At 39.8% G+C, this 24,606-nt stretch overlaps 2 protein-coding genes across 4 annotated transcripts in view; one reads left to right on the top strand and one right to left on the bottom strand.

Moving 5' to 3' along the window:
- Nucleotides 1-486: 486 nt before the first annotated feature.
- On the top strand, nucleotides 487-7,929 carry rxfp3 (relaxin family peptide receptor 3). Its single transcript, XM_084935499.1, has one exon. The coding sequence runs from the start codon at nucleotides 700-702 to the stop codon at nucleotides 1,936-1,938; it is 1,239 nt and encodes a 412-aa protein (XP_084791625.1). The 5' UTR covers nucleotides 487-699; the 3' UTR covers nucleotides 1,939-7,929.
- A 1,879-nt stretch (nucleotides 7,930-9,808) lies between these two features.
- Nucleotides 9,809-24,606, bottom strand: part of slc45a2 (solute carrier family 45 member 2) — a 36,276-nt gene continuing 21,478 nt past the window's right edge. Inside the window, exons 3-7 of one of the 3 annotated variants that reach the window (XM_084935495.1) lie at nucleotides 17,988-18,349; nucleotides 16,574-16,717; nucleotides 14,266-14,389; nucleotides 13,566-13,771; nucleotides 9,809-10,092 (exon numbers count right to left, since the gene is read on the bottom strand). In XM_084935495.1, the coding sequence (XP_084791621.1) occupies nucleotides 9,871-10,092; nucleotides 13,566-13,771; nucleotides 14,266-14,389; nucleotides 16,574-16,717; nucleotides 17,988-18,349 (1,058 nt within the window). In that variant the 3' untranslated portion in view covers nucleotides 9,809-9,870. Of the gene's footprint in view, nucleotides 10,093-13,565; nucleotides 14,163-14,265; nucleotides 14,390-16,573; nucleotides 16,718-17,987; nucleotides 18,350-24,606 lie in introns of those variants that run through there. The other 2 variants (XM_084935497.1, XM_084935496.1) reach the window with 2 other exon arrangements.

Raw genomic sequence — 24,606 nt, 5'->3', positions numbered from 1 at the left:
CGCGTGTCCTCAAAACTCCACACGATAGTGTGTCTTTGAAGGTTGTGCGACTGTATGATGAACGGCATTGTCGTGTCACATGCATGTGGCATTAAGGCAGGTGACTCTCTGACTTTCAGGTTACTTGCGCACAAGGTTGTTCTGAAGTGGAATCAGTATAAGAGAAAAAAGATCCATAATAAAACACTGCTTTCAAGAAATCGTCTTTTTTTGTGTCTGACAATCGGTGTTTATGTTTGTGTGTAGGGTTTGTGCATGATACAGAGAGTGCGATTTGAGGAAGAAAATGTTCCAGACGATCTGAAGAAATAAATACATTCATGCATAAAATAAAGACACTTCAATTTTTTTTTAACAATTTATTTCCATGCTCTGAAATTTCTTGTCCGTGGAACACCCCTCCACCCCCACCCTCTTCGTGGTATCTGCACCAAGGACCAGAACCAAAGACAGCGCCACGTTTATACGTGAGCTGCTTCAGGAAGCTTCTTGGAGAGATGAGGCGCACTGACAAAATCCCAGAGCAACACAACAAGCTCGTGAAGAACTGTGTCGCCTGTGCGCACAGAAACATTTTATTTGTTTTTGTTTCGCAGAAAACTCGCACATAGAGCCAAATACAAAGATTATTTCAGTGGTGCGAGTCATTTGGATCTGATCATGACTTAAACACTCTCGTGGATAAAAGTTAATTAAAAAATGTCTGGAGAATTTAGCGACACTGCTTATGAAGGCTCGCCAGGGATTGTCTATGCTGCTTCCTTTAACTTGAGCTATGTTTTCAACACGACCAACAGCTCGTACGAGGACTACCTCCACCTGTCAGACTCTGAGAAAGCTGACTCTGTGGGAGATGGAGCCGCTGTTGTAAGGATTATCATCTCGATCATTTACTCTCTGGTTTGCGCGCTGGGTCTGGTTGGAAACTTGCTGGTCTTGTACTTAATGAAGTCTAAACATGTGTGGAAAAAATCCTCCATCAACCTTTTCGTAACTAGTTTGGCGGTGACTGACTTCCAGTTCGTCCTGACTCTGCCCTTCTGGGCTGTGGAAAACGCTTTGGACTTCACTTGGCTTTTCGGCAAAGCGATGTGCAAGATAGTGTCCTATGTGACGGCAATGAACATGTACGCCAGCGTTTTTTTCCTGACCGCCATGAGCGTGGCGAGGTACTGGTCACTCGCGTCTGCCCTGAAAGGCAGGCGGAGGCGGGCTCACTGCTGTTCCGCGCGGTCCATCACCGTTATCATCTGGGTTTCCGCCGTCTCCGCCGCTCTGCCGCACGCGGTTTTCTCCACGACGGTGACAGTTTCCAACGAGGACCTGTGCCTCGTCAAATTCCCGGAAACCAACGGATCGGCGCAGTTTTGGCTCGCGCTCTATCACTCTCAAAAAGTGTTGCTTGGCTTCGTGGTGCCCCTGGGCATCATCTCAGCCTGCTACCTGCTCCTTTTGCGCTTCATCACCTCCAAAAACATCAACACCTCGAGCGCCAAGCGACGCGCCAAAGTCACAAAGTCCGTCACCATAGTGGTCTTGTCCTTCTTTCTTTGCTGGCTGCCCAACCAGGCTCTCACAGCCTGGGGCATCCTTGTGAAACTCAACGTGGTTCACTTCAGTTACGAGTACTACAGCATGCAAGTGTACGTGTTCCCCGTGTCCGTGTGCCTTGCGCACTCCAACAGCTGCCTGAATCCCATCCTGTACTGTCTTATGAGGCGGGAGTTCAGAAAAGCGCTGAAAAAACTCTTCTGGCGGATGACATCGCCGACTCTGACCACCTTAAGACCGATCACAGCCACCACAAAGCCGGAGGCGGACGAGCAAGGGAAGGTCCTGGTCCCCGTGTGCGCACCCGAGGAGCCCGCAGTGGTGTTTTATCCTCCCGGGGAAGTGATTTACAATGACAGGCGAGACCTACCCCAGAACAGCGCTTAATCTAAGGCACGTTTTAAATCCTCTGTGATGTTGTATTCATACACATTTACATCAATCAGGTCAGTTTTGTTTGCCTCACAGCTGTCCAAGTTGGAGGAGGAAAAACGTCAAACAGAAGCGCTTATGACTCATGTTTGTCCACAGAAATGCTACTTTGGCTTCACCCTGGTTGAGATTTTAAAAAGCCAACTTACTGGCGTTCTTACCTATAATAAAATACGCATATTTTAATAAGGTGTCAAAACACATATTAAATGTGCAGGTAAGGTGCATCAACAAAATGTGAGACATTTGCTCATCTTCGCCCCGTCCTTATCTTGAATGACATTTAGTTGTTAAATGCCACTATAATGTTACAGAGAATGTTTCACAGACCTGTTCTGATTGTGTGTGTGTGTGTGTGTTGGGGGGAGGGGGGGTCCACGGAGGGCTGCATAGACTGATGTTTTGAACTGTGGGTGGCAAAGTTTGATTGATGCATATGGAGAAGAGGTGTTATAATTAAGTATGACGGACACTGCATACATTTGTTGCTACAGCAGAATTTACTGAATTTTAAAAATAAATTAAATGGGAGATTCGTTTTTATTTAGCTGTTTTTTGTTTTGCTTTTTTGCAATTTGATGAATTTAGAAAAACGTGCTTTTAAAAGTGTTTTCATTTCAAGCTCCATTATTTAGAAATCAAAATACAAACGTATACCTTTACATGCCAAAATGAGAGTGACCACAACCAATCACAGAATGAGTAATAATTCCTTTAAAAACACCACCCCACTCAACCCCACCACTTGTGACTGCTAGATGGGAGCACATAATCAGATCTCATTTACTCACATCCATTCGCTGAGAGGGCAGCGATGACTTTTAATAAACAGAGAGCAAAGTTCTCAGTAAATATAAATCGAATTTAAAAGCAGTCAAAAATGGCATTTCACTGACAGCTTCAGTCTCCTCCCTCTCCTCCCTTTCTCACGTGTTAATGATGCAGTGTGAGCAGAATAAAATCCTCCCTGAAAAGCTATTTATGTGTCCACATTGAACCCCCCCCCCCCCCCCCCCCCCCCAAAAAAAAAAAATAAAAAATAAAAAATAATACTAACAGGTGTCTTGCAAACCCACAAAAATAACCAACATTATGGGATGAAGAGAATATATATACACATGGCAACAGGCTAATCTAATTACAAGTGAATGCCAAACAGCTCCAGGACCTTGGTTTTAAATTAGTACACCAGAGAAATGATTCATGTGGGTGTTCAATCTAAAACCCACAGTGCAAGCACACATATCATGGGACCTGTGGAAAGTAAGTAAAATCCCCTTTGATGGAAGTAATAAAAAATGACTTGAATTAAAATCATGATTAGAAATTTAAATGTAATATTCATTGCTCAGAAGGTGATCTAATATCTCCGCCTCACATGGGTCTGGATGTAAAGGACATTGATGCAAATATGATTAGATAATCTGCAAAGGCTTTTTTGTTGTGAACTCTATTTATCTTATTCACTCAATTGGCTATAAATGTGCAACACCAATTTCAAAAGTTGGGACATTGTGCAAAATGTAAATAACAGCAGAATGCAGTAATTTGTAGAGCCATATTTTATTCGCAGTAGAACGCAGAAGACATAATAAACTGAGGAAAACTTGTCTGCATCAAACACACGTCTAAAAAGTTGCCACTGTGTGGCATCCTCTCTTCTTTTCACATCAGTCTATAAACAGCTGGGAACTGAGGAGAGTAGTTGGGAGAGGGATGTTGCTCCATTCCTGGCTCTTCTTTGTCATATTTTCCATTTCATGTTGCATTAAATGTTCTCAACCGGTGAAAGGTCTGACTGCAGACAGGTCAGTTCAGTGTCTGGACTCTACTATGATCAATTCTGTTGTAATACATGCAGTATGTGGTTTTACACTGTCTCGCTGAAATACATGAGAACCTCGCTGAAAAAGATGTCACCTGGATGGAAGTGCTGCTCTAAAAGCTTTCATCAATGATGGTGTCTTTTCAGATCCGCCAATTTCATAGGTACTAATGCACCTTAATTCCATCAGAGATGCAGACTTTTTAAATGAGCACTGATACGAGCACTGAACAGTTTTCCACTTTGCCTCAGTCTAATTCAAATCAACTTTTCTGATTTTATGAATCTTTTTGATGATATTATAGACCAGGAACGTCAAACTCATTTTGCATCCAAGGCCACATACGGCCAGACCAGTGAAACCAGTAAATTTTAGTATAAGAAAAAGAAGTGCAATTTCACCAGTATGTCAGCACAGCAGTTTTTTAAAGATATCTAGAGGCCCGAATTGCAGTTTTTGTCCACGTGGAACTTTTCCTAAGATGCTCATTTTATACCCACTCAGGCTACAGACCTGTTGCAAATGAACCTAGTTAGTTTATTATGTTTCTCCAAGCGTTTCTTTTTTAGCACCAAATGTTTTTCAAGCGTTTCATTTTTATTGCCCAGCTTTTTTGAGACATGCTGTTGTCATCAAATCCCAAGATGAACTAATGTTTCGCTTGAATGTTTTCTCAGTTCAAACACTTGACATGTTTTCTATATTCTATTGTGAATAAAATCTGGATTTATGGGATTTGCGTATCCTTTTTTATTTACATTCTTCACAACTTTTTTGGAATTACCTCAAATCTGTGAAATACTGCGTTTGTGTCAGATGTCAACTTTCCAGTTATTATATTTCACTAGCTGGGCTCACATCCTCATTTTAGGTTTTAGTAGGTAAAGGTGAAAGCTTGGACATGAATTGAGCTGCGGTCTGGGGAAGGCCCCGAAGGGGGGAACCTATATAGATGACAACCGGAAGGCGCGGGTTTGGAGGCGTGGCCACGCTCCTGAAATTCCGATACATAATCTCCAAATACATATAGGAAGTGGGTAAAATAAGTATTTAATATGTCACCAATTTGCCAAGTAAATATATTTCTAAAGATTCTCCCCAGATGTCGGTGACAACCGATCCAATCCACACATGCAATGAAATTAAACCATAGATGTCGATAAATTATGTTTGATAATGAGAAATGACACAGAGAAAAAGTACTGAGCAAGCTTGATGAAATGTATTTAATACTTTCTAGATGACAACCTAATTTTCTTTCTCGGAAACCATTTGATAGTTTCCTTGGCTGTGTTTTTGGGATTATTGTCTTGAAACGGGAGACGTCCACCCTCGTTTCATCTTCATCATCCTGCTAGATGGCAGCAGATTTTTATCAAGAACGTCTCAGTGCGTTTTCCGTTCATTCGTCCATCGTATGCTGAAAAACAGCCCCACACCGGGATGTTCCCACCTCCAAACTACACTGTTGGCAGGAGCGATTCTAGAATCAGAGCTTTGGGGGTGCTGAGCACCCAGAGAGCTGCCCATCCAGGCAAGATAAACTTTACTCGTCACGATGAGCCTTCTTCCCTGTCTCTGTCAGTCCCTGCATCCTTAAATGTCTCCAGTTGTCCCGAGTTCCCTCTGTTCCTCCCTGTACTCATCGTCTGTTGTCTTCATCTCCATTATCAGTCATCATAATTTTACCATCTCTGTGTAAGTCTGCAAATTTCTTTATTAAATCATAAGATTCTTAAATTCATCAAGTCTCTCTGTGCCTGGGTCCTCGTCACAAAACATGACATCACTGTTTTGTACATTTTAACACAATTTAATCCCACATTTGTGCAAGAAAAGCAAAACACTTTTTTGACCAGTCTGTAACAAAACCATCAAATCAGATAAAGGTTATTTAAATGCTGCTAAAGAAGAATGGATTGGAATTTGAAAAAATAAAATAAAATACATATCCTAACCTTAATTACTGGGGGAAAATGATGAATGGTGATCATAGTGAGTAAAAAGTAAACTGAGTGCATTTTTTGGACAGAGATTCACTTTTAAAGTGTATGTATAATATAATACAGATACATAAAAAATACAATCCAAAAATAGAGTCCTTGAAATGTACAAAATACTATTAAAAAATTAGAAAAATGGAGACACCTTGGCCTTTGGTACAATGTATACAATGTATGAAAAGATGTTTAGTGCAGATACTACTATGGCTCTGCAGATTTTTTCTTTTCTTTTATCCTATGTCAACTTGAGGTTGGCAAATCTGTCTATCACATTTTGGTGGTCAAGTCTCTCAAGCATCTCTTTCTCAACTGACATCACAGCCAGGTGCTGGAGTCTGCTTTGACCCATGGTCCTTCTCAGCCAGGTATGGAGCTGACTCAAGACACTAAAAGACCTCTCACAGCTACAGCTGCTAACTGGGTTTGTTAGGGCAACCTGAATAACAGTTTTCAGTGTGGGGAAGATCTGATTATCCAGAAGATTGTACAATGTTAACATATCTGGGATGGCACCAGCCTCACTCTTGAGCTTCAAAAAGTCTTTGGCAACCGTGACTTCCTCTGACTGAAGTTCAACATGGTAATGCAGTGCCAGGGCTGACAACCCAGTTTGTTTTGCAGACTCTATATAGCAGCTTTAATATAGGGAGAACACAACTTCCAGATTGTACGAGTAAAATTAGTTTTGTTTTTTTTCTTTGCCAGTTTAACAGTTTCTGTTGTGCCTGTCACTGTTCCCTGCCTGTTTTCTTATACCTGGTTCTTCCTGACCTTGTACTTTCTCCTCATGTTCTCCTCTTTCCTCTCTTTCTTTGGACTGACAATCATACACAAATAGATTGTATTCAATTAGATTTTTAAAAAATACTATTAAGATCACTAATAAAAAAGTCCTCTCTCAGTGTACTTTCAACCAAAAGGCAAATAACCAAACCACATGCACATCTAATAAAAGATATAAATATTGAAACACTGACCCAACATTATCCTTTATTGATGGATCATTTGATCTTACACTAACTGAATGTGGCTCCTTTTTTTGAAAAAACCTCTTTGAACCTGGCTGTCTCTCTGTGCACACACACACACACACAACAGGAGTTATAAGGTTAATGGGCATCCAGTCAGTTAGCTAGTTAGTACCTTGGGTTCAATATCGGCACATATGAACAAAATAACCAGTTTCTCTCATTAGATTTCAAACAGGACAGTGGTAACAACAGCAGGCTACGGACAATGTTGTTTTAGATTTTAAATAGGCTGTATAAATTTCAATGGGAGCAACAGGACGGTCAAATATTGCTGATTTTACTACAGAGCAGGACGGATTGTAGGGTAGCAAACATAGTCGGGAAACACGTTTTCAACACAGCAGGTTACCTGGTGTAATGTTTTTCAGCTAAAAAGAAACATGGTCTGACTCCTACCTAACTATATAAAGAGTAACTGAAGGTTAAATGCAGCTAATATGTCCTGTTTTAAGCCAGGCACTAACACCTCCGCTCCGCTGCGTCTCAGCCACTATCGCTCTGGCAGCAATGGCGCTAGAGCCAGAGCAGGGGAGAGTTGGAACAAACCATTTTGGGAGGGGTTATCTATACTTTTGTTGTTAAAATGTTCCATCTCAATTAAGTACTGTATGCTTTTTATATTTTTAGTAGTGTGTCCCACAAACAGCAAATATTGTCAAAAAAAGTAAGAAATCTTTGGGGGTGCTTTGATTCATTTTGGCGGTGCTGAAGCACCCCCAAAAATGGGCTAAAATCGCCCCTGACTGTTGGTATGGTGTTTTGGGGGTGATTTGCAGTGCCTCTTGACCTCCAAACATGGTGTATTATGGCATCTAACAAGTTCAATTTAAGTGACATTTATAGTTTGATTTCTTTGCATGCTTGGATCGAGTTGTTACCGACATCTGGTGAAAATTTAATCTCAGCAGCACCTTTAGAAATATGTTTACTGTAAATGGGCAAACATACGTGGGTCAAATTGCATTCTCTTGAGTTTAGATTTTCTGTTTTATTTATCATGTAATTGGTGAACCACAATATAACAGGGCATTTGTCTCTACCCTTCTTGGGTGTGCACTAAATAAATAATAAAAACAATAACATAAACACGAGTTGGTTTGATTCAAAATGCTGTTACTTCTTTATTTGATCATTTTAGACAGTGGTGTGATATTTTGTCCTAATGTCCATATTTGTTGTTAAAAATTTTCACTGTGTTTTGTGTGGGAGTCACCTTGATAACTAACTAACTGTAATCAGTTCATCCTTGAGTCAAAAAAATTGTCTGTTAGATTCAAAAAATTAACCTGAGAGCCTTTGAGAAATATTTTAATTACCAAAGTGGGACATAGCTTTGGACAATAAATCGAAAATATGTCAAAATTTGACATGATTTCTAATGATGCAGCTGCAAATTTAACACTCCTTGCAACCCGAATAGAAGAAAAAAACAGCAGTCCGTAAATGAATAGTTTGTCATGAAACTTGTTAACACTCTCTTTCACAATGGTACAACACTGAAAGGGCTAAAGTCACCAGTTGTTCGGCTTAGCTGAACATGAATACTAGAAAAAAGGGATAAAGACAAGATCTCTAATTAAAATCAACTATGGTGAATTACAGGTATTTGTAGGTAGATTAAAATTAAATAGATGTTATTGGATAGTTTTACTGGGTAGTATTGTTTAGTATTGCTAACTGCAATTCATCTGTAAGTCCCAGATCTATTGTACGTCATTGGTGATTGATCAACTAACATGTTTTCAGGCACAAATTATTGTAATTTATGTGTGCTGATAATATAAAGCCTTGCTTGCTAATGTCTTAACCTTTTGCTGCCATGTCTTTGCTAGCGTATGCTAACGTAGATAGCGTATGCTAACTTCCAGGAGAGAGGCTCCAAGATCCGTCATTGCCGTAAAAAATCCTAGTGATAGTATTTACAACCATGTCGTGCATCAGTTTGCAGGATCCTCTGCTCTTATTGGTAATGCTTTATACTGTTGATCAGTACACCCACAAAACTCCTATACAGGAAGTTGATTTTGGCTCTCTGATAAAAAGTCTTAATCTATGAGTCTTACCTTGTAGATAATACAGAGTTCTGGAGCTGATGTGGGCGAGCCTGACTTGACGTCCAGGTGTCTTACCCTTTGTCCAAAAAGCTCTAATTGGTTGTTCTAGCCTTTCCAAGTAATATCTTCCATTGGGGCCTATTGTACAAGCCTGTAAAACCAACCCACACTAACAAGTGCCACGATCTAGGGGAGGGGAGCTGCATTAACAGGTGTGACTGATAAAATTTGACCTGCAAGGCTACTCTGGCTTTTTCGTAATACTGAATGAAATGAAATGAATGATATTATGGCTCAGACGTGGCAGAGCAGAGATGAGTGAAGTTATAGCATACAAAGAGCTGAAGTGAAACAGAGTTTTAAAAGTAATGAAGTCATCCACTGCAACCACTGTCTGTACTTCTGCTGTGCTGCTGATCTTTTCGATCTTATTGATCTGTTCCTGTCCAATTCCTTCACTATTGGTCCCTTCACTATTCCGGGCCATTTGTCAACCAGTCATGCCGGCGCACAGATCATTCAGTAATGTGCATTTCAGCTGAGTGAAAACCCCTCTTGGTTTGGTGTCTTCATGTCATGAACCCTTTGCAGATGGGTGGTGAAATGTCTCCAAGAAGCTAAAAGAGATCCAGATGCCTGCAAGCACTTTAGACTACTGCTGTGAAACTTTGTTGCTTAATGAACTAACAGTATCAATAGCTACATGAAATTGTTTATGTGCATTGTAATGTGGCAAATATCTGGCCCGCAGCACCACGAGACAAGAGCTGAAGAAGATATCAGTTGCTGTTTTAGCCAAAAAAGGCCATTTTTAGGATCTATCAGACCACAGAAACCTAAAAAAAATTGTCATAATTAGCAGTTAATTGGCCACTGAGGTAAGATTAAAAATTGCAGACGTTATGATGATATAATGAGCAATCATTGTTTATTTAAAACAATATCATTAAAATTTGTATTTGAGCAGAATCATTCATTCCACATATCTGATGAAGAGGACAATGAAGATGCAGCCGAGCAGAGACATGGTCGAAGCCGAGAGGACCACCACGATCACACTTCCTGCCACGTTGACCAGAGCACCGAGCCCCACGCCCACGATGATCTGAGCCAACTGGACCATGCAAGTGAGGGCGGCACAGTCCATTCCCGAACCTCGAGGACTTTTATTGCTTCCGTGCAGCTTCAGTTGTTGCTGGAAGCACAGGAGGTTGTAGGTTTATTAGAGAAAAGGAGGATGGCGGGGAGGGGAAAACAAGAGAGCAATATATGGAAACATCAATTTCAGTTTAATCAGAGAGGCTGTGGCAAAAAACACAAACAAACAGCTGGATAAACAGACGGCTCTGAGAATATGAAGAAACAGCTTCTTAAAAAGATAGATTCTTTTCAGCCTCGCTTCAGTTGTTGCAAGTTGAATTCCATCAAACTCTCACCTGATTTAGTTTAATCAGGTATTGATTGACCGTGACAGAAAAAAATAAACAATTGATTTTTGAGGCAACCACTTATGAATGACATTGCAGTTTATGTTTTATAGATGAACTGTCACGGCTGGCGGGGTGAGCCGTGAGGTGTAAGAGGAAAAGGACCCAAAATGCAGGCAGTTGACTGGTGATGAGAGTGATGATTTATTTACAGAAGTGGAGCGACTGAACAAGCAGGGAGAAAAGACGAATGACTGAAAAACCCTAGACTGGGAAAACTAAATGACAAACCTAAGCATGAAACGGGGAGCGGAGAATGCAGAGAGCCGTAGTTACACCGAGAAACACAGACGATCCGACGATGAACAGAAGCCAACACACACTATAAATACACACTAGGTAATGAGGAGATGACATGCAGGGGTGGACACAGCTGACACTAATGGACATGATGAGAAGCAGACCTACAAAGTAAAACCGGAAACACACAGACTGTTTTACAACAAAACGCAGGGACCTGAACGGAGCACAGAGGGGAGACACAGGTAGGGATAATAACACGACAACCAACCCAAAGAATTAATACAGAATCAGAATAAACACCAAACACAAGATGAACCCAAAAAGAAACACAAAACGCTGGGTCAACGACCCAGGATCATGACATGAACTATATAAACTTGTTTGAGAATGTTGCAGCAATACTATAAGCGGTATTAAAACATTTATGTGGACACTTAAAAAAAGGGGAAAAAGTTTAGTGTTATTCCAAAACTTGAAAATCTGATCTTTTATTTTATTTTTTTGGTATTTAAATGCATAAATGTAACTTAAATAAGTGGCAAAATCTTGCCAAAAATCTTGTTCTGCAGAACAGCCTCTAACAATGATGTAACACTGAATGATGCAATTTCAAATTCACAATAAAATATGAATGCCTGTGTACTTGACTGACAGATGATTTCTACTGTTTGATATATTTAAACCAATTAATTCCCCATTTAACAGGTATAAAAGGTACATTACAACCATTTAACACAAAAACGTCAGTTCAGTCGTTCGTTCTACTTGGGACGGTATTGATGAATAAATAATGACATATCTGGCTTTATGGTTTTGGAGAGCCTCGTGAATATCTCTGGTTTCCATTCGGACTTTAAATACTTCTACAGAAAACCGCCAGAAGGAGTAGAGTCAGTTGTGTTATGGGATTAATAGTTAGGATAGTTTTTTCGGGGGCTTTAAAGTGTCTCATTCTTGATCTGTCTTTTGTAAATACTTGAACTTTAAAGAAGTAAAATATGGGACTGTGCACAAGTCTTAAGCCACACCTCACTTCTTTATATGTTGCTTCCAAGGAGCCAGATTTTCCTGCAATAGTTCTTTAGACTTTCTGAAGATCTTTCAGAGTTTGTCTGTGCATGCTGGCTACCTTTTCACTCATTTTCAGTCCACATTTTTTGAAGATTGACTGTCCTTGTTTAAGAATACAAAGAGACCTAACTCAAGAGATGAACCAGCGTCGTGTCTACACATATCAGACAAAAAAAGAACCAGTTTTTAACTTGTTACTTTAAACACTTTGTTACCAGCAGCCTGATGAAAACACTTTGGATTGTTTTCCTCATTTCCTTAGTTGAATCTATGAAAAATGCCAAAGATAACACAGATACACAACATCCAAAGACTCAGAATATCTCACCATGGTGTGCAGTTTGTGCTTAAGAAAACTATACACCAAGTTGAGGACAAAAGTTGCAGGCCTAAAGGAAAAATAAAAAAAATCTGCAGCAGATGTACAGTATCTGAAAGTCATGTCCTTAAGAAATAATAAAAAAAAAAGAAACCAGCAGAGACCTGACATACCTGACAGATTTAGCAGCCTCAATGCAAATGTTCTCAGTCGAAGGGTAGCAGGAAGGGAAAAGGAGAAAAGGCAGAGGAATGCCAAATTATAAAAACTGGAAAATCAGTGGCAGCAGGTCTTATGCAGTGATGGATCCATATTTGAAAATTTTGGTTCAAATCATCATCAGAATGTAAAGAGGAGGTCAGGAGGCATGGTCAACAGTGACTGGTACAGCCATCTGTAACAACACAGCGGAGGCTCTGTGATAGGTTGCATTTCTGCATGAGGTGTCTGGGTTCTTATCAAAATTAATGGAATTATTAATACAGAAAAGTACCCTCAGATTTTAATCCTCCATGGAATACCATCTGAAAAGTTGCTTATTTGCAGAGGTTTCATTTTTCAGCATCAAAATGATCCCAAAGACATTGCCAGTGCAGGGTAGAAAAATCGAATAGAAAAACACAAAATAAAATCAGCCACCAAGGACCCCCCCCTAAAGCCAAGACCTCAACATAAATGAAGCAGTGTGGGATCATCTCAACAGACCATGGAATAAAGGGCAGCCAACATCCAAAGAAGGGCTTTGAATGTCCTTCAAGGCGCCTGGAGAACTTTCCTGAAGACTACTTAAAGAAATGACAAGAAAGCCGCCTGAGAGAGCTCAGGCCCTATTGAAGCACAAAAGTGGTCGTACCAAACATTGACTTTCAAACTAATTAGAATCAGACACACTCTGTTTTTGCCTTACATACCGTGTTCCCATGTATATTGACATATTTTTGCACATTTTCTGACGAAAATATAAAGATTGAGGTGTGGCTTAAGATTTTGCACATCACTGCAATGCTTGATCTTAGTCTCAAATTTTGATCGGAAATCATGATTAAAGGAAGTAGCTACGCTAAATGTTCCAGTCGTTATGTACCCTTTTAAATCGAAGCTTTCATTCACATCATTCAGAAATGTTCGATCATCTTAATTCTTACAGTATGCTTTTTTTTAAAAAAAAAAAACACCAGAAATAATAATTTCTTTTTATGTTTTTACTGTAATCTGCAGATTATTTTCTTGATTGATTGCTTGTCAATCAATTTGTGCCTGTTACAGTTTCACATAAGGACACATTAGGGCTACATTTGATTCATTCCCAAAACCAAAAGTTATACTAGGAAAAAGATAATTATTTTGGAGTATGGGGTTATTATTTACCTGCAAACTGACAACAAAACATGTTTTACACTGTGGAAAAAACGGAAAATCAATACTATAGTTATGCAGTATCGTGTACAATATACAAATGTGCTCATTTAAGAACCATGTGATCCTTTTAAACTGAGGAAACCTGAACAATTCCTTAGCTAGTGAGTGTTTCTACTGCCAGTTTATTACCTCCTCCTCACGTTGATACTCTGCTATCAGGTTGAATGGGATGGTGTAGAGTGTGCTCGACATAACACCAAACACACTGCAGAGGACGAGCGTTGCTATGATGTTGGGGAAAAGGCCAATCAGGCCGGTGCCCAATCCAAACACAAGGTAGCCCATAAAATATAATCCCTTCAGCCCGATGTATGAGAGGAGGAAGCGCTGCACATCTGAAAACACACAGACTTGTACGTCACGGAAAGTTAAAATTACTGGTGGATCAACAAACCCGCATGAGGCGTGTGGAGTCAGGGTAGATAATTATGTGAACATTAGATTAGCGTACATTAGATGTACCAAAACCGTCTGTACATATAATTGGACAGGCCGTTTTTCATTTCCTAGAAGCCAATTCTCCTTCTCAACAGCAAAAGACTAAAAAAGCTGAGTTCATGCCCAGCCTTCATTATTTGGCTGAGCTTTACCCTGTATGTAGCACAACAGTTCTCTCAGGTTCACATGTGCTGTTTAACAGGGGATGTTTGAAGCATACATGTGGACTTACGTGTTCAGAATAACGCAGGTCAGGATGCCTTGGCAAAAGCATGCTAAGGGAGTTCCCTGCAATCCCAAAGCAAAAGCAGTAATTTCCCTTTGTTATCCATTTCCACGTGCCACTCCTACTCTCTCACATAGCTTCCCCTCACACATTACTGCCACTTACATGAGTAGAGAGCAGAGGACACTGCATTAATGCACAATCCCCAGCAGCCAACTTCTACTCCCCTCTCATATGTGGCATAGGCGGTAGAGTTGTGATCGGCGTACGGATTCCCCTTATACACAATCTGAAAAGAGAGGAGGGTCATTTAAAAAGGAAGGATTTGTATATCAGATACTGGCCAACTTCTTGTTAAAATCAGGCTTTTATTTTTTATTTTCCTTATGAACAAAACATCTGTAGCCCTGTTGCAGAACAGGGAGCCTGACTATGCATTTCTCATTGCTGATAAGAAATAAGCCTGCAATTTTAGATAAGTTGGTGCATCTGTGCTTAATGAAGCAAGGCAGAGTCATGGTGTGAAGAGCATCCTTTGATCAGCATTCACACTGTGACACTGTAAAGCATTCATCATAATGGCACATGTCAACAGAAGATTGCACACAACAATAACAACACGCTGCACCTCCCTTCACCCTCCATCTGCCCCCAAACAAGCAGGCAGCTTAATGGAGCTTGAACGCAGATACATGTTGCAGTGTGTTGCTTTTCCTCTCTAATGTTATTGCTTTGAATTGCTTTGAACCTTACCTCATTTGAACGTAAGTCATTTTAAGGGATATCAGATAAGTCTGATATGATTTTTGTTAATTGTTTCTGCCAAAGACTAAATTGCCATATTCAAACAAAACAAACCAAACTAACTGAGTAAATTAGATAATTATATGTTAATTGTTTTTGTTTTGTTTGCTTGGATTATTGAGACGGTTTCCACATGTACAAGGATTTTCTGTTTTTATTTGGAAAAATTATCGCTGTTCATATGAAAATTCAAAAAAATCACCGTCAAGAACACGCCAAGGCCAATGAACAGGTGGTGATTAAACCCTGACTCTTAGATCTGATGGCCAATCAGAAGCTCACAAGCAATAATGCTGCTCACAGTCTGACATCACAAAAATCATTGCTAATGACTACGTTGTTAGCCAATGAGTGTGAAGGAAGGAGTCTTCCAAAAGCAAATGGTCACCTATAGACGGACCACTAGCTGTAACAGACTGGAATAAAAGCAGCACCTTTATATTTTACTTGACACATTTAGATCACAACACACACACACACACACACACACACACACACACACACACACACACACACACACACACACACACACACATTTTATAACAAATGATAAAATAGAGAAAAGAACCTTATATTGGAAAAAAAAAACCCTCTATTGTTCCGATATTAGGCATATCTGTTTAAAAAATTGACACTTGGACATGCAAAAAATAACAGTAATTCTTTATAACACCACTTGAGTCCAGCTTCAAAAGCAAGTTAATCCTCATGACCAATGATGTCTACACCTAGTTAACTCTATTCTTCCTCACTAGAGCCCAGTCGATTTACTGGGAGGCTGATCTACTGGTATTGGCTTTTATATTGCTAATAGAAAAAGTGAAAAAGCAAAATGCTCTACAACCTAATCATGATTTTAGATGCTCAGTTTATCCACCAACGGGTACTCTGCAATTTCCTGTCGGGAAGACGTGTTCAGAACACCACGAACAACAAATGGTGTGTAATATCGTAAATAAATAAGTATTAATGTAAGGGGAATCTTTTTTAGGTTTCCTGTATCTAAAAGAAGAAAAACAGCAATATATCAAAATATTTGATTTTTAATTAATCAAATATTGCATGTTGGCTGGGCTCTATTCATGACCTTTTTAAAAAAATGTTTTTCTTAACTTGCTTAAATTGCTTGTTGGTATGTAAATTGCTTAAAGTAATGCATCATTAAGTGCTTTGAGAATTAGTTGATTGGTAGACCTTAGAAATCAGCTCAGTTAATTTGAGAAATTGAACTGGATCCATTTTTGTTAGTGCCTTTTGTAGCATTTTTAGTGCAAATATAACACTTGCAGTGTGGTTAATTGGACTAATATCCAGCTGAAGACATCTGCTCTGAAGTTTTATTGGTACAGTTTATAGTTGCAGCTGTCTAGCAACAGCTGGCATTTTAGCAGTCCTCATTCAAAAACATTGTGGTGAGTTGGCTGTAATTCTAAACTCAAGGCTTTAGAAAAATAAAGACTTTTTTCTCATCTATTCCACCAGACAGAGGCCTTGGCGAGAAACACAATCTGACAGCAACATGTGAAAGAAAGGACGCAGCGATGATAAATATCAAGTAGAACTGTAACCTTTATGAGGTCGCAAATGGCCCAGCTTTCTAAATAAGATTATTGATTGGTTACTATTTGAAATTCTAAAAAGCTCACTGGAGACACATGCAAATCAATACCTGTCCCATGAAATCGGTAAAGAAAAGCATATTGCAGAGGAACGCTGTCCATCCCAGCAGGTGGCTGACACACAGGCAGCGGTAGTGACTTGGCATATTGACAATAGCTTTTATCAGCAACCTGAACGTCATCTTCTTCTGGTCCTGCAAATACACAAAAACATCACAGGCATCAGTGCCAGCAGCTAAAAAACTGACAGAAGGAAAAAAACCTCTCAGAGTGCTCATTAGTCTGCTGGTATTTCACGGCTAGTGGTGTTTTTAGCCCATGAGTGACAACACTTCAAAAGACTCTACAATTAAAAAAACATGCATGCCCCATAAAAGGCTGTAATTAGATTGAATGAAGGGATTCAGCATAAAGGTCTACTACTAAGGAGTTGGCTTTAGGATTAACGATAGGAGATGATTAAAGCAAAAGGAAGACTTGAAAAAGAAAAAAACAAATACGCTCTTTGGAACAATCATCCCTTATTAATTTTCTAGTGTAGCAGGTTATATACAGAGCAATTCTTTTAGCATCTTTTTTTCTTAAACCTTTCTAACATAACAGGCAAAAAATAAACAAATGTGAAGCATCAATAGAAAGCTGAATCTACAAAAGAAGGAGGAGGAATATTCAGGCAAAAGGTCAACATCGTAGAGATAATTCATCAAACACACTTAAATGAAAACTGTAAAGGTGATTTTGAGGAAGGTGATCACATCAATCCCTCTGAAATGTAAAAGACTGAGATCACATCAGTCAAATATATAAGTCTAGAAAATCTTTGGAAAGTTTGGATATACTTTTAATGCAGGAAGTTATAAAGTTGGAAGTTGTATTGTCTGCACTGAAGCAGTCGTTGAGATGACACTCGGGTAGATGTGTTCTATTGGTCTTTCCTGAACACTCACTGACCCCAGCCTCACTCTATACTTATAGGGGTTCTTGAAAGGCATTCCTGCATCTCAGTGGCCTTTGGGATACTCTGTGGAACCCTCTTAGATCCTGCTGGGATAGCATAGTTTTTCAGGATTTATACAAACTTGGAGAGTTTATGCCAGCTGTATGGCTGGTGTCAATAAAGCAAAAGGGGGGAACAGATCAAATACTAAGATATTCTGCAAAGCATTCAGCAAAGCAGGAATAGTAAGATGAACTGGCAGGTGTATCAATAGTCTTGAAACTCCCTGAATACTGCATCTCACATCAGCATTTACTACTGTAGAGAAAGTATTCAAACTCCTCTAAGACTCAGTGTGTTATTTCCATAGTTTCCTCTGCCAAGCGTACCCTGACTAACCATTTGAATCTCAATATAGTCTGTGGCAACTTCAAGGTTTGACTAGTTTTATTGGCTCTCTGTATTGTGTAATTCACTTATGGTAATGCACTAAACTCCCTGAAAGACTTTTTATGCATGTTACATACCTCTTTGTTTGGCTGTTTGACACTTGAGGTCACTGAATTGGCTTCTCCCAGGGCTGAGAAAGATCTGGGCCTGAGATCTGTGACAGATGCGGAGACTACAGGAGAGACAGGCTCCTTAAGTGCTCCATAACTATTGCTATGAGAGCTCAGTAGGCGAAGAGGGCTGGATGGTGAATCAGACGGAGATGGTGCCTTGCCCAGAGGTTGCTCTGGAATACTGAAGAGGTGCACAGTGAGGAAGATGCCCCAGGTCAGCGCTGAGAAGAAATAGATGACCTGGTACTCGGATCCAAGGAGACGGCCCAACGCGGAGTGACCCCAGTCCATAGCTCCCACCAGGTAACCACATGCTCCGCCCAGGCCTGGTGCACACAGAATGAAAGATTAAAACAATACGTAGATCCAAGAATTGTTCTAGAAGCATGGCTGAGAGCAGTGAGAGGTAAAGGGGAGGAACCAAATGCACTTGTTCTCTATTAGTTATATACATGGTGACTAGAGTGGTGACTGATGAAATAACTACTATTTTCAACCACTTGGGGACAGCATCAAGAGTTGGGAAACCTCCTTTTGAACTGATATGGCGAAGTAGCTAGAAAACAGTTATTTGCACTGACATTTCTTGTGTGTTGTGTTAAGACCAACTAAAGAATGCAAATCAAACATCTTGCTTCTAAGCTCTGTTTTTAGTCTTTATCGGGCTTTCTGTAGTTGCTTAAAGCTGTAATAATGTGGATAAATGACTCCATGACACCTTTGACAGTTACAAAGCAGTTAAGGTGTTACTAGCTGTAACTCTGAATTTCTCCTCTGATAAACCTATTTCACATTATTATCTAGTGCCTTTTGTTATGTAGGCAGTGGAGCCCATCTTTTTTAACCTCTGACATCCAGGGCCTACTGTTCTGGTGATGTCATCATACCAAGATCTAAAAATCTCTAACTGATCTTTTATCCAGGCTAAAAACTTCAGAAAAAAAAGTGGGCTTCTGCTTATTATTAAACCGGTTTATCCAAATTTAAATCAAGAGCATCCAGAAGAAGATTCTGAGCATCCCAAAATCTTCCATCAGGTAATTCTTAAATCTGTATGTCATCAGGAATAGACTGGTTAAATTTGACCTCTATGGAAAGGGTGCAAAGAAAAAGAAAACATTTGGTGAACATGTCATTGAACATACAATTATGTGACTCAATGCCTTGACATTTTTTTTATAATGGTAGAAATGTTCTGGTTTGTTTTTGCTTCAGTGCCTGAGGGGCTGGTGTGTTTGCGATCTCTGAGACGACTATGAATTTTGCATCATATCAAAGAGTGAAGAGAAGAAGATGATTAGAGGCCATCTGCAGGAAAGTGTAAGGTGATGGATTTGAAACAGGCAGCACATGAAAGACAGTCCCCTCCAAAAAACCCTGAAACCCTGGAAATTATGCATTGAAAAATAATCAAAAGAAACATGCTACAAAAGCTAGTTTTTGCTAACAGCTTCTGGTGCCAAGAATAAACGTACTTTTTCCATAAAAGAAAATTAAATTATTAAATTAGTTGGATCAAATAACTGATTGAAAAGTGGATTTTATCTGACATATTATTCAAGCAAACCGCATTTATCTGTTGACACTCTTTAAAAGAACTAAATGTAACTGTACATACAGTATGTTCCATAAATGAAGAGAAAAGTCATTTTATTACTTTTACTGGCACACACCACTGGACAAGCACCTTTCAAAACTCATAACAGAACAGAAATATATTGAATATTTTCAGATGTGGGAAAAGTAATATGTTGTTACTGTACTTACATAGAGTTTTTGGATACCTGTGCTTTATTTGAGTATTTAAACACTTGTTACTTTAGGTTTATTCAAACGGGAGCTATTTGACCTCACTCACCTTCCAGACATCAAACTGATTTCACTGTATATGGAGAAACAGTAACATATAAAAGAGAATCCTTTTGGTGTATCCCACATCGGTTCTTATTACACATGACGAGATGAAATAGCGCTGCAGAAGAGGAGCGAGCACAAAGGGAGTAATATTTTTTTAAGTGGCAAGTCATTTTAAATGCATCTTTTAAAGAGCTCAACAAATGTCAGCAAACACAACAGTCTGTGCAGTTTGTCAGACAGTGTGAATGATCACTGCTGTATTTCCCAGGGTGAGAAAAGAATGAGAGGGAAGTTTACTCAACGATGAGGAAAGAGGAGAGGAGGAGGAGAGATTGTTTTTAAATGCAGGTGCTGCTCAGTGACATTTGATAGACTCCGAATTTAAATCTTAAAGGTAATGTCCTCAATTTCATAAGCTTTTGATATCAGCTTTATACCTGATGTGTTGATGAAATTAGGTTGTTTTTTTTTTTCATACTGTGAAATATCCTGCAAAACAACTTTAAGTATACCATCTTTGCGCTATTCAAAGATAACATGAAAATACTGGGCAATTTAGTGCAAGCTACACTGGTTACTTTTCATTGCTGTGGTGAAGTTTACAGTGATGCACTGTTGGACTGGTGCAGAGAGTTTGGTTATACCAAGGGTAGCAGGCATCAATATGAATTTAAGATGATAATGCTTATTAGATTTACTCACACTGTAATCCCTAACAGTTGTTCTAGCTCAAAGCTAATAAGCTCATAACACTCAAATGTCGTTTTGTAGTTGAGCAAACTATAAAGTATTGAGCTCTGTTGGCCTTTATGCAACTTTAATTGAATAGGGCTCAATATTTTTTAGCTGTTCAGAACGCTCAAAAAGTTTAAGAAGCATATATTAGTGACGTTCTGGTGGGTGGAGTCTTGTCGCTCCCTCAGGAAAGCTGAGTCAGCCATCTTGAATTTACCTTGATGCGGGGAAGATTTGGCCAGCCCGTGTGGATTAAGGGTCCCCAACTTCAAACCACCACGACCACCACCTTAATTTTTTCATCAGCAGTCCTGAATTTGGTAAGTCTAACTTTTTGTTTTGTTTTGTTTTGTTTAAATTTATTTCGATAAACAGTCTTTTTTTATTTTTAACTGGAAATATATTCGTACTTTGTGCACAGTGAATGTTTGTTATAAATAAATTCGAATCCAAGTAATTGTAACTTTAGAAGTTATCGAATGTGACAAATACCTAATGTTACTTCAAATTACAACGGTGTAATGTTTTGGCGGTTTTCCGTGGGGGACAACATTTCCCATAATGCATTGCATTCTTGCCCGGGAAGTTGACGGTATCAGTTCTAACTCCATGCATTTGAACTTTCTGCCAAAAGCCGAAAACTTGTTATCCCTGCTGTATACTTATTTCAATAAGTGTCCGTGTTACACAGTCAGTAGTTCACGCTGTTGAGCTATGTGTATGTGTGCTAGCATGAAACGAACAACGCTAAACAACATGAGTGTGTTATCATGATGGCAATTAGGCACATGTTTGTATTTTTTAGTAGTCTCAAATATGTGGTTGTGAGATAATCTCGAAATCCTTTTAACAGTTTAGAGTGGTATTCCACAAAGCGAGATATATGTATGTCTATATATATATATATATATATATATATATACACACACACACACACACACACACACACACACACACACATGACCGAGCTAAGATCCTGTGGGACTTCCAGATACAGACGGACAAAATGGTGGTGGCTAACCAACCGGACATAGTGGTGGTAGACAAACATGAGAAGACGGCCGTAGTGATTGATGTAGCGGTTCCCAATGACAGCAAAATCAGGAAGAAGGAACACGAGAAGCTCGAGAAATACCAAGGGCTCAGAGAAGAGCTCGAGAAGATGTGGAGGGTGAAGGTGATGGTGGTCCCCGTGGTAATCGGAGCACTAGGTGCGGTGACTCCCAAACTAGGCGAGTGGCTCCAGCAGATCCCGGGAATAACATCGGAGAGCTCTGTCCAGAAGAGCGCAGTCCTAGGAACAGCTAAGATACTGTGCAGGACCCTCAAGCTCCCAGGCCTCTGGTAGAGGACCCAAGCTTGAAGGATTGACCGCCCGTAGGGGCGAGTGGGGAATTTTTTATTTATATATATATATGTATATATACATATATACTAGGGGTGCAACGATACTCGTATCGATATTGAACCGTTCGATACAGTGCTTTCGGTTCGGTACGCATATGTATCGAACAATACAAAATTTTTAATTTATTTTATCAACTTTTCTTCTGACGATGCTGTCTGTGTTGAGAGCTCAGTGGATCTGCGTTCGACTACTCCGCCTAGGCTGCACTGTCGAGTGCAGATCCACTGAGCGCAGCGCAAGCTAGCAAGAGAGAAGCTAAGCTCGTTGCAACATGGCAAATAGAACCTCCCCCACCCTCATTCAGATCTGGCCTTTGGATCTATTTTGGTCTTCATGTGACGTATGACCCTGAAGGTAAGCGGGTCATGGACAAAAGTAAAACAGTATGTCGAATGCACAATTACATGGGTGGGAACTACTGCGTTAGCGCAGTTTGCTCGTTAACGTGTTGACGTCGTCCAGCCCCACACAGCAAAATCTCCAGTGTTAAATTAACACTAGAGAGTGTCTATATGGGTCCGCACCTCTGAGTGTTAAATACAACACTGTTGAGTGTTAAATTAACACTTTTGACAGTGTTATATGTTTAAAAGTAACCTAGTCAGTTTTGAAGATTAACAATGACTAACACTGAGCAGTGCTGATTTTCTAACACTGGAATATTTCTAACATTTTGAGTTATTTTCCAGTGTTAGAAAATCAGCACTGCTCAGTGTTAGTCATTGTTAATCTTCAAAACTGACTAGGTTACTTTTAAACATATAACACTGTCAAAAGTGTTAATTTAACACTCAACAGTGTTGTATTTAACACTCAGAGGTGCGGACCCATATAGACACTCTCTAGTGTTAATTTAACACTGGAGATTTTGCTGTGCACGCACGGGGCGATCCGCGGTAGCTCGTTAACGGAGATTTGCTGTGTTGTGGCGTTAACGTCATTTCAGATTAACGCTGACAGCACTAGTGGGAACACAACGAATATGACTGCACATTTACTCCGACAACATCCTAGTGCAAAGACAAGTGGAAGCAGACAAAAACAACAAGCACGCATGCTACAAACTTTACCCGAGTCATTTAGACAGCCGTTAGCACATGATTCTCCTTATGGGGACCTAATATGTTTAATATGCTGCTGAGAGTACAGCCCAGAAGAAGAGTATAGTATAGCTTTTATTTTGGAAAGAGACATTTCTCTGTAATAAACTCTCTTTTCCAAAGATGAGTGATTTCTCGATCAGATAGATTTATTATTTTATCCCTTTGTTGTTTCAGCAACATTACATTTAAAAACTGTACGTTTGAGTTAAAATATATATTTATAATTTTAATAAATGACAAATTAAAAAAGCATGAACATTTTTTTGTATCGAGAAAATATTGAACCGTGACACCAAAGTATCGAACCGAACCGAACTGAACCGTGAATTTTGTGTATTGTTGCACCCCTAATATATACTGTTTTTGTAAAAATTGTTTTACATTTGGAAGTTTTTCCTTTGTGAGTTATTGAAGTATGTACAATGGAAACTTATTAATTTAAAATGTGTATTACTAAAAATATGGTTATCCAAAATACTGAATTTACCATCTATGGCTAGGGTAGGGTAGGGTTACCCTTCTAGATTGACAAGTTTAGCCCGTTACACAAAAAGTTTGGACACCCCTGATCTATAACAATGACAATCAGAATATGGCTATCCAACACTTTGCTTTTGCTCTGCATTTGTGTAACTACTATTCTAATAGATATTGTATGTTCATCTAGGAACAGCGTGATGTAAATATAAGACGGGCCCTTGTCCTTCGTGCACTTCCTGTGTACCTGCGTGAAGATGCCTCCAAGTTCTTCAGGACTTGTAGTACACTTGATGTAAGTGTACTGGCCTCTGCATCAACCCCTTTGCCTAGCTGTTCAGTCGACTATATGACATAATCAGAATCAGAATACTTTATTAATCCCGAAGGAAATTAGGGTTACAGCAGGCAGCACGCTAGTGGCGCATGCGCACTTACAAAGGAACCTTCTGACCAACTTTACACAAACATCACATTGGGGAGACATGTCAGAAAGGTAGGCTGATAGGAAAAAACAACGAAAACACATAACATGAGGTAAGAGGAGGAGAAAAAAAAACTCCACTCAGACTGAGCTCCTAGTGGGAGAACAGTTTGATAACAGAAAAAACACCTCAGCACAAAAAGCACATGACTATCAATACACCATAGAAACACAAGACAAGCAACAGGGGCGGATAAAGGGTAAGAGAGAGCCGGTGTAGACAGCGCATCCGGTCCTGCAGCATGTCTGCACTGGTCCAGTCGGCTGCCATCTTCCCCGGTAGGGCACAAGCATCGAAGGCGTTTGGAAAGGGAGGGGGGATCAGTGTGTGCATATCAGTGTGAGTGTGTGTGTGTGTGTGTGTGTGTGTGTGTGTGTGTGTGTGTGTGTGTGTGTGTGTGTCCAGAGTTCAGCTGAGACTGTCACGGCCTGGGGGTTCAGCTGGTCGCTGATCAGCTGTCTCTCCCTCTTTCTCTCTAGTCCTCTCTCTCTCTCTCCCTCTCTCTCGCCAGGGCTGAA

This window comes from Perissodus microlepis, chromosome 7, assembly GCF_051167445.1.
Source record: "Perissodus microlepis isolate ML-2025 ecotype Zambia chromosome 7, ASM5116744v1, whole genome shotgun sequence".
NCBI lineage: Eukaryota > Metazoa > Chordata > Actinopteri > Cichliformes > Cichlidae > Perissodus > Perissodus microlepis.
This window is presented reverse-complemented; position numbering and strand designations above follow the sequence as displayed.